This window comes from Nuphar pumila, chromosome 12 (assembly GCF_984573655.1).
Source record: "Nuphar pumila chromosome 12, dmNupPumi1.hap1.1, whole genome shotgun sequence".
Taxonomy (NCBI): domain Eukaryota; kingdom Viridiplantae; phylum Streptophyta; class Magnoliopsida; order Nymphaeales; family Nymphaeaceae; genus Nuphar; species Nuphar pumila.
This window is the reverse complement of record NC_143260.1, coordinates 36,384,959-36,397,134: the sequence shown is the minus strand read 5'-3', so window position 1 is coordinate 36,397,134 and position 12,176 is coordinate 36,384,959. Positions and strand designations below refer to the sequence as shown.

Below are 12,176 nucleotides of genomic sequence, written 5' to 3'. Positions count from 1 at the left end.
AGTGTGACTTAACCATCCAGCTATATCATTTGACCCACCAAATGCTGTAGTTTAGATGCATTACTTGGTGAGAACTAGCTCAAGTAGCCAACAAACCCATTGAGCCTGAATCCTGTAATCTTGACATCTATATATTGCTATCAAACATATATGTAGAAGCAGGTCAGGGTTGAAGCAGAAAAACTGGAGGTGAAGATGAAGGAGAATGAGCTTCCAAAGGAACCCAGAAGCAGCTCATTTGCAGAATGTGGTGTAGGGTTTTACAAGACACATACTGCTTGGGATATTAGCTCTGATCAGAAAACCATGAAGGGATGGCTAGCAAAACAGCATACGGTAGGATGACCTCCGTACCACCTGAAAATCAATTACATTTGGTTGGTGTATTTATGAAACGAACAACCAAACGACCACAAATAAGATCAGGTTAGCTCGGCTTAGATCCAAGATAAATGCCATCACATTCCTAATTTGTTTTTCAACAAATGCTAATGGAACAACTCAAGAGGATTACCCCAACCAGTAATTGACGGGAATCGGTCAAGTTTTTTTCTGGGAAAAAGGATTAAATACACAGGGTTGGGGACGAATTTCTTCTTATCTAATCTTATGTTTAACTTGTGTATCAATAATCCTACTAATTTACTATCATTATTTTTCGAAATGCTATTACTTCTAAAGTTAGAGTTAAGCTATAGAATGTTGAAAATGTGGTTAGAAATCCATAATAAAATTCAACCATAACGATCCTGCGTCAAGCTGAAGGCCCAGGATCGAACCCTGCTGCCACATGGGGCTGCTGTTGCTTTTATACGGTTGGGGCACGTAAGGATGGGTGCCCAACCCAGAGTTTACCTTGCAGGGAGGCATGCCCGTTAGTGACCCAGTTCTCGATGAAGGTTCCTTGGTCATAAAAAAAACTATATGCACTAATATGGTAGCAAAAACAATTGAAGAGCTTAGTTATATGTCTAGAGGCCATGACAAATCATGCTTAAGGAACCTTTGCAAATGTTCTGTAATTCTGAAAAAAGGAAAAGGAATAGTGCTTTTTCTCCTCATCTTTTTTTCCCTCATATGGTATCATATTGTTGGGTGTGCAGTTTAAATATCTTTGGATTATTTAAGATTTTCCCCTGAAATATTCGCTTTCTAACATTGGTTGTTTCTTTGGTCCACTAGTGTGTGTTTAGACACAAGCTGAAATAGGGTTATTTTTACTACCTGCACGTTCCCACATCAGTTTTCCTTGTTTAGATGGTCATAAAAATGTATTTAAAGTTCCCACTTATATAATTGGCCACCAACTCACTAGCCAAAAAAGGAAGCCCAAGCTCTCCTTTTGCTTTGCCAGCATCTCCCCACCATCCATTATCTACACCCGTCCCATTGTTTCTTCCACAACCTCCCTACACCCTAGATAGTCTCTGCCCTCATCCTTTGCTCCCTACCCTCCTCTCCAATATCTCAGAAGAAGAAGAGAGCATAATGACTTCAGTGTTGAACCAAGTGCAACTCTGCCTGGAATTCGTTAAAGGATTCTCGCTTGTTTTTTTAGTTTTCATTACACAAATGTTTTAGGAATTTTACAACCCAAATTATTTGGTGGGGAGGTCAAGAGAAAATAGCTAAAGCCAGAGTTCTCAATGAACAAACCCTAAACAGAAGAAATGTGAGGCCTGATGAGAATTCTCAATCCCAAGAATTCCTTCACTCTATTCAAATGCAGCCTTATTTTTCTACTGCATTGACGTTTCTGTGCCTAAGCTGGGACTAACTAGTACCTCACTATAGCTGGGATTGGACAGAATTCTGTGATCATCTATTCGAACAGAAGCTGAAGCGTCATTAGAAAGTATTAACACTTTACAATCTAGCTCAAAAGATTAAACTTATCATTACTTTGGCTCAAAGATTAAAAATTTAAGATCACTACTTTTACATGAAAGGACATCCGAGTGAAACTAGAGGATGGTCCAGAACCACATTGAGTCGAGCGTAATAGCTGGAACAGAATGGTGGAGCTGCATCATCTTAACAGAGGAATCTTGGGGGGTGGGATCCTACACCCTGGATTATTTCCAGGTTTGCACATCTAAGGCTTAGGGAAAAAAATGAAGAAAAGACATTCTCCAGTATCCACAGCAATGTTTCACCTTGAGTTGTTACCAGTCCTTGAGAGGACAATGACATTAATGGACAACGATATAATCGAGGCAGTGCAACAGATAAATAACCATGAGCTAGCAACGAGATCAATGAAAAGAAGGAAACGACAGGGAACAAAGCCAGGCACGGTATCTGATGGGCATTCAATCAACGGTTGCCAGCTTCTCCTCATCAACTTCAAAAGCCTTGCGAGCTTGCTTAAGCTCCTCATTCATGGAGAGCAGCTCTGTACATCTGTGAAGTTTTGGCATGTCCTGTTCAAGCAAAAAACAGAAAAAAGTTTATTTACAGTGCCTAACAATTTGAACACAGTGAGTCACTGAAATAAGTGCAGCACAGATATCAATGTCTAATTGGGGACTCTAGCCAATTCATATACAAGCCAAGGGTTGGAATTACTGAAGTTATCAACATGAAACGATAAAAACCAAAAGACTGATAAAAAAACTGCTGGCTGTTCATGAAGGGTGAATTCATTATAAAGATGCAAAAAACAATAAAATAGATGAAATGATAAGATTGGTTGCTGTGCAGTTGGAGTCCTCAATTTTAAGTGACATGAAAGGCACAGTTTTGCTATTGAAATACCGAAGCCAGTAGAAAATGGCAAAAGCAAGCTACTATAGCTTCATAAGCTTCTATTAGAAATGAGGAAGTCAAAAAGCAAAAGAATAAAAGTAAGAAAACTGAACTAACATGACCTGCTTCACTACAATGATAACGGTGGTAACAGAACATCACAAGAAGTTCAGCAGAACATATCATATAAAATTATTAAGTATGCAAAATCTTTGGATTTCAACTTTTGTTACCTTTTTGTCGAGCTAATAACATTTGACATTTGCCTTATCATGAATAATTAATCCTAATCATTGTTCGTTGGTGATTATTATATCTAATGACATCATGAATTGTAATGCATGCATGCATCCCATGGAGAAAGGGGCACCAGCCAATTGTTGACAACAAAAAGCCATGGTATTCTTCTATATGCAGCTTTTCGGACATCATGCATCAGTTTGTGTATGCCACAAATGCCAGTTGAAATATTTATACCCGTGAATTCGAATGTAACCAGGAAAAAAAAATCTGTCACTGATCTCAAAGATACATAAAGACACAGAGCTGATTTCTGAATTCAAGCAACAGGGTTATTGTGGAGCAGAGCCCAACTCTTTGCACTGAACAAGCTTGTCGTGAGATATAAATAGAAAAGAATGTTCATCAAGGATACATACTAAATTGATCAGAAGGGTAATACTTGTCCAAGAAAATGCTGAAAATGAGAAACTTAAATAGCTGGACTAATAAAACAGTTACAGAAATAATAACCTTAATGATTAACTCTGGAATGTGCCAAACAGTCCACTCGCAAAAGAACAATGTTTAGGTAAATCCTTATACATTCAAGACAATAATACAATACCCTAGTAGAAGATTTATCTACCTTACGAATCAAAAACAAAAAATCCTCCGTCAAAAGCTTTCCCCTTTTTGATGCAACAACTTGGGCTTTATGCACCTAAAAAGTTGAGCATTCAAGTAATACACCAAGTTCTGGAAACATGAGCAGATAGACTACATGTTGAGAACACAGCATAAAAGAACCACATTGTGTTAAACTCAGAAAAATTATTCAATTAAGAGATAACATATGCAAATAACATAGGAAATAAATCCACGTGTCAGTTTCATATGACATAGTGGTATAATTCAACTGAGTTACATGGGCTAGTCCCCATAGTCTAATGATGTACACTAATACCAATAGCTTGCAAACAACCTAAAACACACTAAGTGAAGTAAGCTAATAAAAACTTAAAGCACGAAAACTAGTTGAATTAAAACAAGAAAGCATGTGATGAAACTAAAACTAATTAATCACAATCTAATTACACATAAGGTAGACTAAAACAGATCAATTACAGCTAATTCAAGAGAGAAGACATGAACTAAAATCAATTATTTAACATTCTAATTGAATTCCAACATCAAAGTAAATTCTAGCTACACAACGTGAGAACACGTGAATACAAAACACTTAAGAGGGATTATAATAAGTTGATCATTTTTCACTTAATATGAATCACTAATAGGTAGCTATAGGGTCTAGAAAAAGGAGTGAAAAGCATAAGAAGCAAGAAAGGAAGGATCTTGTTCAAATTTGGGATGAAACCCAAATAAAATTTGAAACAATCTTTCTTAATCCATTTGTTTTTATCTAAGTTTAACATCCTTCATAGCCACCCACTTAGGCTCTAAGAGAGCCAATTCATCCCGTAGTGGATTTAGAGCACTATAGTAGTCTTGAATGCTCAAATCCCCTTGCTTAGTGGTTCTTACCTTTTCTTGTAAGAAGTAAGCTCTTGCAAGATCTTTTTGGGTATACATACCCTTCATAAGAACCAAGCCTCATTGGCTCAGCGAAATTTAGTTATGTTTGTACATACCTTGAGTTCAACGTTATTCATAAACTACACTAGGATTTTTGCGTGATTGCTTTCCCAATCCTCCACCTTTCTTTGATGTTATTCAATTGCTTTGAGGCGAGCATCTTCCTCAAGAGTTTTTTCTTGATCTCCTTCGATCTTGGTGAGTTTTAATTGGTATTCCAGAATAAAACTTATTACATAACCCCAAAGTTTCTTTCTTTTGAAATTATTCTCCATTGCGGATGCCCACATCATGTAGTTTGAGCTTGAAGGATAGGTCGATTTTGGATTCCATTGCACCAACAAAGTATGAGAGGAAAAATGAAGAGCCTTCAACTTTCAAGAACTGTATGGCTCTGATACCATGTAATGAAGTATGCGAAAATGTAAAGAATGCTTAAAGCATTCACAATGTCTTACAATGGACAAATACAACAGAAAGAACAAGAGAGAAGTCCACCATGGGACAATACAATAAGCCATTTAAAAGGCAACACATAAAAAGAATAGGAGCTTTATTAGAGAGGAGATCTAAAGCATAAGAAAAGAGGGAGAAACCCCTATTTATACACAATGAAAAAAGAAAAAGGAGAGCACCACTAGGGGCTCCCCATAGAGTCGTTGGGAGCCCCCAACGGTCACATTTGTGACTGTTGGGGGGCCCAACGGCTCTATGTGGGGCCCCTTTTGCATGGAATAAAAAACAAAATAAAAAAAATACAAAAATAAAATCAAATAAACTAGCCTAAAAATAAATAGTTGTTTCTAAAACAACTATGTAAAAAGATGAAAATATCCCTATCGGGTATTATACATACATATATTTTAACACAACTTTCATGAATCAGATGAATAGAATATTCAGACCTTTCGTAGACTCTTTGTAATCATCTTCACATATGATATTTTGATAAATTAAGAAAGTATGGAGAAACACCACGAGCACTTAAGGATTGTTCTAGGAATTCTTTGAGAGGAACAACTTTACGCTAAATTCTCAATGTGCGAATTTTGGCTTGAGGAAGTTATGTTCTTGGGATACATAATATCAAAGGATGGAGTATCTGTGGATCCTGTTAAGGTAATGATCTCATTTATAAATCATAGATTTAGATTCCTTATGCAAACTTTTAAAATTAGATCTTTAAGTAAATTTCAGTATCATATTACGCATAAGCAGTTCTAGAATAGAAGCAACTGAAGAATGTTTTGGACATTCGAAGTTTTCTTGGTCTTGCTGGATATTATAGAAAGTTTATTCAGGATTTCTTTCGTATTGCATCACCAATGACCAAGTTATTAAGAAAAAGGGTCAAGTTTGAATGAGATAATAAATGTGAAGAAAGTTTTCAGGCCCTAAAAAAAAAACTTACCACCACCCACTATTAACTTTACCCTCGGGATAGAGTGGATTTGTTGTATACACTGACGCATCAAAAACATGTCTGGGTTGCGTACTAATACAGCACGAGAAAGTTGTTGATTACGCATCAAGACAACTAAAGATTTACGAGAAAAATTATTCAACCCACGATCTAGAGCTTGCAACGATAGTTTTTGCCCTAAAAGTCTGGCGACATTATTTATATGGAGAGAAATTTGAAGTCTATAGTGATCATAAAAGCTTCAAATATCTATTTTCATATAAGAAATTGAACATGAGGCAACGATGTTAGTTAGAATATATCCAGGATTATGAGTTTACCCTTTCTTACCACCCAGAAAAGGCAAATATCATCATAGATGCTCTCAGCCGTAACGCTAGAGGTTGCTTGCAAGTCCTGTAGGAAAAAGTTGAAAACTTATAAAAGATTTCATTGAATAGAAACCATTTATGGCAAATCAAGGAAGAATACATTTCTCTAACCTAACCGCGTAACCAAAGATCCTCACCACTGAGCAAATCAAAGATCCTCAATATGAAAAGTTGAAAGCAAGAGCTATGTCGAAGGATGATACCTCTTTTCGTCTCAAAGACGACGGTAGTATCTGGATGAGAAATAGAATTTGGGTCGCATCTGACCCTGTATTAAGGAATGAAATTTTGGAAGAAACTTACAAAAGTAGATATACCATCTACCCAGGAGGTACAAAAATGTTTAAAGATTTATAATGAAATTATTGGTGGAATGATATGAAGAGAGACATAGCCAATTATCTCTTAAAATGTTTGACCTGCCAACAAATTAAAATAGAGCATCAACGACCTGGCGGAATGATGTAGAAGATAGAAATAACACAGTGAAAATGGAAATACATCACTATAGATTTTGCGGTAGGATTACCCAGAACTCGAAGAAAGCACGATGCAATCTGGGTGATCGTCGATCATTTGACCAAATTTGCTTATTTTTTTCCTATCCATATCAAGCAATCACTAGAAAGTTTGGTCGATCTTTATGTACGGAAGATTGTCAGACTCCATGGGGTTCCAATATAGAAGAATCTACAATCATTTACAGGAAAAAAAAATCTGCAACATTCATATCAATAGAATGCAGATATTTCTCCAACACAAATAATATATAGAAAAGGCTACAATCTCTGTAACATCTAAGAAATAATGAAATTCAAAGTAAGCATAAAAGTAAACAAAAGCTTACCATATCTGTGATATACTCAACCACTATGTCCTCAACAAGGGCAACAGTTTCTGGAAGGGGCTGCAGCCAGTTAAGAATAGATAACAACATCAGTTCCTTGTTGCAACTAGTTGTACAAGAAGGGTCGTAATAACACCACAAACTCAAAATGGGGCTACCGTAAGATCATAATGGATATATCAAACATTTTTGTTCAATGAATATGGAAAATCTGAAACATCAAGGATATTTTTAACTAAAAGTGCAGAACTACCCTACATTCACCAAAATCACATATCACCTCTTATATTTTCTAGATAAGTATCTCATCCATTTCTTTCATCTCAGCATACTTTTCTTTTGCTAATGCAATTGAGATATACTATAATGCCAGATATCTAAGATTTAGAACCATCTGATGCTCTAACTTTTACTTGGAGATTAAACTGAGACCCTGCCAATGCAATGGGTTCATCTATAACAGATGAGCGTGCTGCAACTATAAATCATCAAAATAATGAAGTATGCACATAAAGAGACTCCATTACCCAGAAAGGAAGATTGTTTAGTCACAAGGCCACAAGAAATCTGGGTTTCTTTGAATATAGAATCTCTTGCATTTCCTCTGCAGAAAACCCATGCTAGAATAAGCTGATTTCAGACATTTTGAAACAAGAACTAGCCCTTATTGGCTAAAGCAGAATGAAACTGGCCTTTCCTGCATCAAATCTGAATTTCTGCTCACTGAAAGCCTAGGAATGGTCCAAAAATTGGCATATGCAATTTTTCTGTCTTATAATAAAAGAGAAAAGGAGAAAAAATACTTTAACTTCAACATACATTAAGAAAAACAGGGATTTTGAGAGCAATTTTGAATTTTTAAAAGGTCTGCAAAGAATTTTCTCAAGATATTAACATCTGGTTGGTCATTAGAACATAACCAAAGCAGGATTAAGTCCATCTTGATGGTAGAAAAGTGCAGCCTATCAAAAATGTCCCTAGATGTCTATGAAGAAACCAAGGAATTGTTGTCTTTTCATATCTCTCTCAATATGGGTGAGATTTCCCATCTGATGAATGTGAAAACTCGTGAGTCACACGACAGAGAATAGGGTGGGTCAGAAATATCAAAATAGCCCCCATGGTAAACAAAAAAAAGGCACCATCTGGACGATCAGACTAATCAGTCTGTCATTTCAGAAGGCTGGATCTCTCTCATGATAGAGGTAGGGCATACCCCTTCCATGCACCACCTCTCCTAACCAAAGTCACACAATGTTTAAAACAGCAGCCAATTCTTGTAGGAAATTGATTTTTTTTATCTTTCTTGCTTTTAAGGGCAAAATATAGGTATAAATAAATACATTAATACAAATAGTTGTAAGAAATAAAAAATAAAAAGTGTCATTTTTTCCTGCTAAATAGCTGATATAATGGTAGATATCACGATAAATTGTGAAACTTGTTATAAATGAAAATATCATGATATTTTGAAAATATCATGATATTTTGACCATTTAAAATGGTGACAAAAGTAATATCTTTCAAATATCAATGATATTTTTCATTATGCCCCACCCACCTGGAGACATGCGTACATGCACAGACACAATGGCACCTTGTATTAGTTGGCACCAAACAGAGTATTTATGAATTAAAGAAATGTACAACTTCCTCTACAGAGTTCTACTTTTCAAGATTAGAGAATGTTTTTTCAAAAGGAGCCATCTTTGGCAGAGCTATTCAAATTAATGCACCACCATGGAATTTTGGTCGAGGGTAATAAAGGTTAATGAGCTTGTTAATATTCAACACAAGAACTTTGTGTTGTGTGCATGCAATTTTAGTTGAGGGTAATAAAGGATGATGAGTTTGTTAACATTCAACATAAGCTGTGTGTGTGTGTGTGTGTGTGTGTGTGTGTGAGTGAGAGAGAGAGAGAGAGAGAGAGAGAGAGAGAGAGAGAGAGAGAGAGAGAGAGCATACATTTGGATCATCCCCAAATCCGTACATCATGTGCTGCACTGCAACATCATCAAAAGATAAAATCTTACAACAAAAAATATATAAAAGGATGCATCTAATCAGACAAATACAGCATCCAGCCGTTAAGATAGTATTGAATACTTATATGCTTATTCAAGTTGAAATGAAATGAATGTTTTCATTGATAAGGATGGGAAATATATCAATATTCCCTGTTCTAAAATGCAAAATTTCCACCATTAAATACAGAGCCAAAAAAAAAATTCCAACAAGATATGCTTCTTGAGTCAAGACTCAAGACTAAGTCCTAACCATGTATTTGGTCTAAATGAATCTGATTAAAGCATAGCTAAATGAAACTGGAAAATGGACAACCATAATATCATCTGTAAACTGTTATTACATCAGATGTATAATACCATAATGTCATAAAAGGCCTATTATTGTAGACTCTTAGATATTGCACAATACTTGTTGAATGCCCTTCTATAATTATGAGCGAATCAGCTATACATTATTTTCTTAGAGGCATGATAGCAATGTTTGACATGCTCTACAGCTTCAAGTTGCGTGCCAACTGATATGCCACAAGTGCACTTGTTCAAATAATTTTTTTTTTGCATATGGCATGTCCTCTAGATACTATTAGAATTATTGCTATGTATAGAGAGAAACTTAAAAAGAAATGCCTCGTCCTTTATTACTTTCTTGCAATTCTTTTACTGAATTCAACAGAAAATTTCAAGATAATACCAATCTGATCAGAGATAGGTCTTTAACTTCACTTAAAGGAGAATGGGAAACTTATTATCAAGTTATATTTTTTTTATTACTATGAACTAGCTTAGTAACAGAATTACAACCAGTGTTTGCAGCCAAACACATAAATGGATATTCCATCAAATTGGCTGCAACATGAAGAACTTTCTCGCTGTACGTTCATGAAAAAGGTGGGCAGGCTGCAACAAATTCAGATAAAAAATTGACTCACAATCTTTTTGAAACATTCCCCGCTTGCGCTTGAAAGATGCATCAGATGGCTGTGACGCCCCAGCTGCCCTAGGTTTTGAGGGGGTACCACTCGATGAAGCATGCATTTCTCAAAAATTTGGATTGCTTCGTCGCATGAGCAACACCTTGCATTGATTGTAAGTGAATGAATTGGTCATAGATGAATAGATGACACAATCAAATGGTCATAATGAAACATGGATCACTTAATCTTGCATTTAACTTGACATCCGATGCATCCCTAGTGAGCAACAATTTCAGCGAAAATTTTAAATGAAGCAGTTTTAAATGAAAAATCGTGCAACCAACATCTAAAAATTTGCATAGTTCATTTGATAGAATTTATCTCCCAAAAATGCTTCTAGTTCCTTATCACCACCATAAAGTAAGTTTGTGTAAAATCAATTCTAAACATTTCAGATGGGGAAACAGAAGCATTCTGAAATAGAAAAGCAAGCGAAATCTGCCTAAATCAGCTTACAAAAAAACCCACTGAGAGGGATTGAATGTTACAATCAGAAAAAAACGCGCAAATGGGCTAAATATAAATGGTTTTGAGACTCCTGTAACATGGGCAAGAAAGGGAAGCCCGGAATTCGAATGCTCAAAGCTCCAGAAACACGTCAAGACAGAGAAAACCACAAAACCAACAAGAAATCAAGGGCGAACACATGCACAATCGGCGAAAAGACGGTCCCCAAAGCTCCAAAACCCTATCTTTGAGTGTACCCACTTGTCTAGAAAGCATGAATGTGTTGCATTATGCATTAGGCTTCCTAATGCAACGCAGACATAGATATATCCCGGATTTCCGGATAAGAGGGCGCAACCAAACTCCTCTTACACAGAGGCACGAAACCATGACTCTATTTACAGATATTTGAAGGATAAATAACTAATTCCTCACCCCCACCAAAAGGGATAAGAGAGAGCAAGAGGGGACTTCCGGTCTGTCCTTCGGAACGTCAAGCGAGCGAGAGACAGAGAGACGGATTACCGATACTCAATTGAATCCTTCTGAATCAATAAAAAAATAAATAGAAAATATTATGTGTCAATGAGAACGTGACATCTGCTAAAGCAAATGAAATATATTAAAAATAATTTTAAGTATTTTTATATTTATTAAAAATAACTGATTCATGAGTAAAGCATGTCGATTTTCTCCCAATACGATACAGATACAGGCCGGATACACGCCGATATTGACAGCCCTACTACTTAGGCTTGAGCCGTAAGTAGGCACGCTCTGGATTTAACTCAAAGATCTTTTGAAGAATTGGCATGGCCGCTGACTGCTTACTTGGTAAGACCACTAAAATTCGATAGGAAAAGGTGTCATGGTCTTCCACGGTAGGGTAGGTTCATACCGAGGGAACGGGATTGTAAATGGTTTTTCGTCCGATATTTTATAAATACGGATAAATGTACATTGGGATCGAACAAGATTTGAAGCAGTACTCGGGCAGAGCATTTAACAAGGTAGTCGGCCAACACAAAACTAAAAAAAAACACTGCACGCGATAGAAAGAATAACTGTGACAAACGTGGATCAGCTTGTAGAGATTTTCTGTGTTTCTGTGTGGGCCGAGTACTTAACAAAATACTTGCCCTCAAGTACTGGATCGGATCTTGGATCAGACTAGTACCTGTAAGTAGGGGTGTGAATGGGTCTGGTTTACTCGAACCCGACCTGGGCTAAACCTTATAGGGTTTGGGTATGGTGATAAATAAGAAGACCTGGATCTGGACTCGAAGGTCTGATTAATACATGGATCCGGGTATAGTTTGTGAAATTTTATACCCAACCTGAGTTCTCATTAAGACCCACACATTTTCAATGTAAAAATGATAAAAAAAATATTATTTTACCCGGTCTGGGTATGGTTTGATACCCCACACGTAAGTGCAAGTTGTTTTAACTCGACATAACATGAGAGTTGTGATCTACATGTTTTATTTAGTAAAAATTGGCCTTTGGATCATGCTTTTCGAC

The 12,176-nt window shown here is 36.4% G+C and overlaps 1 protein-coding gene across 3 annotated transcripts; it reads right to left on the bottom strand.

Annotated features, from left to right (window-relative positions):
- Positions 1-1,874: 1,874 nt before the first annotated feature.
- Positions 1,875-11,185, bottom strand: LOC149820695 (transcription initiation factor TFIID subunit 13-like). Of its 3 annotated transcripts, XM_089982519.1 has the most exons (6): positions 11,088-11,185; positions 10,161-10,305; positions 9,170-9,207; positions 7,205-7,264; positions 3,617-3,691; positions 1,875-2,423 (listed from the first exon to the last, which is right to left on the bottom strand). In XM_089982519.1, exons 2-6 carry the CDS (start codon positions 10,264-10,266, stop codon positions 2,313-2,315), a joined length of 390 nt encoding a protein of 129 aa, XP_089838645.1. In that variant the 5' UTR covers positions 10,267-10,305; positions 11,088-11,185; the 3' UTR covers positions 1,875-2,312. The 3 variants fall into 3 exon arrangements, with proteins under 3 accessions (XP_089838645.1, XP_089838646.1, XP_089838644.1); XM_089982520.1 differs by lacking the exon at positions 3,617-3,691; XM_089982518.1 differs by lacking the exon at positions 11,088-11,185 and having other exon boundaries at positions 10,161-11,058.
- Positions 11,186-12,176: the final 991 nt, after the last annotated feature.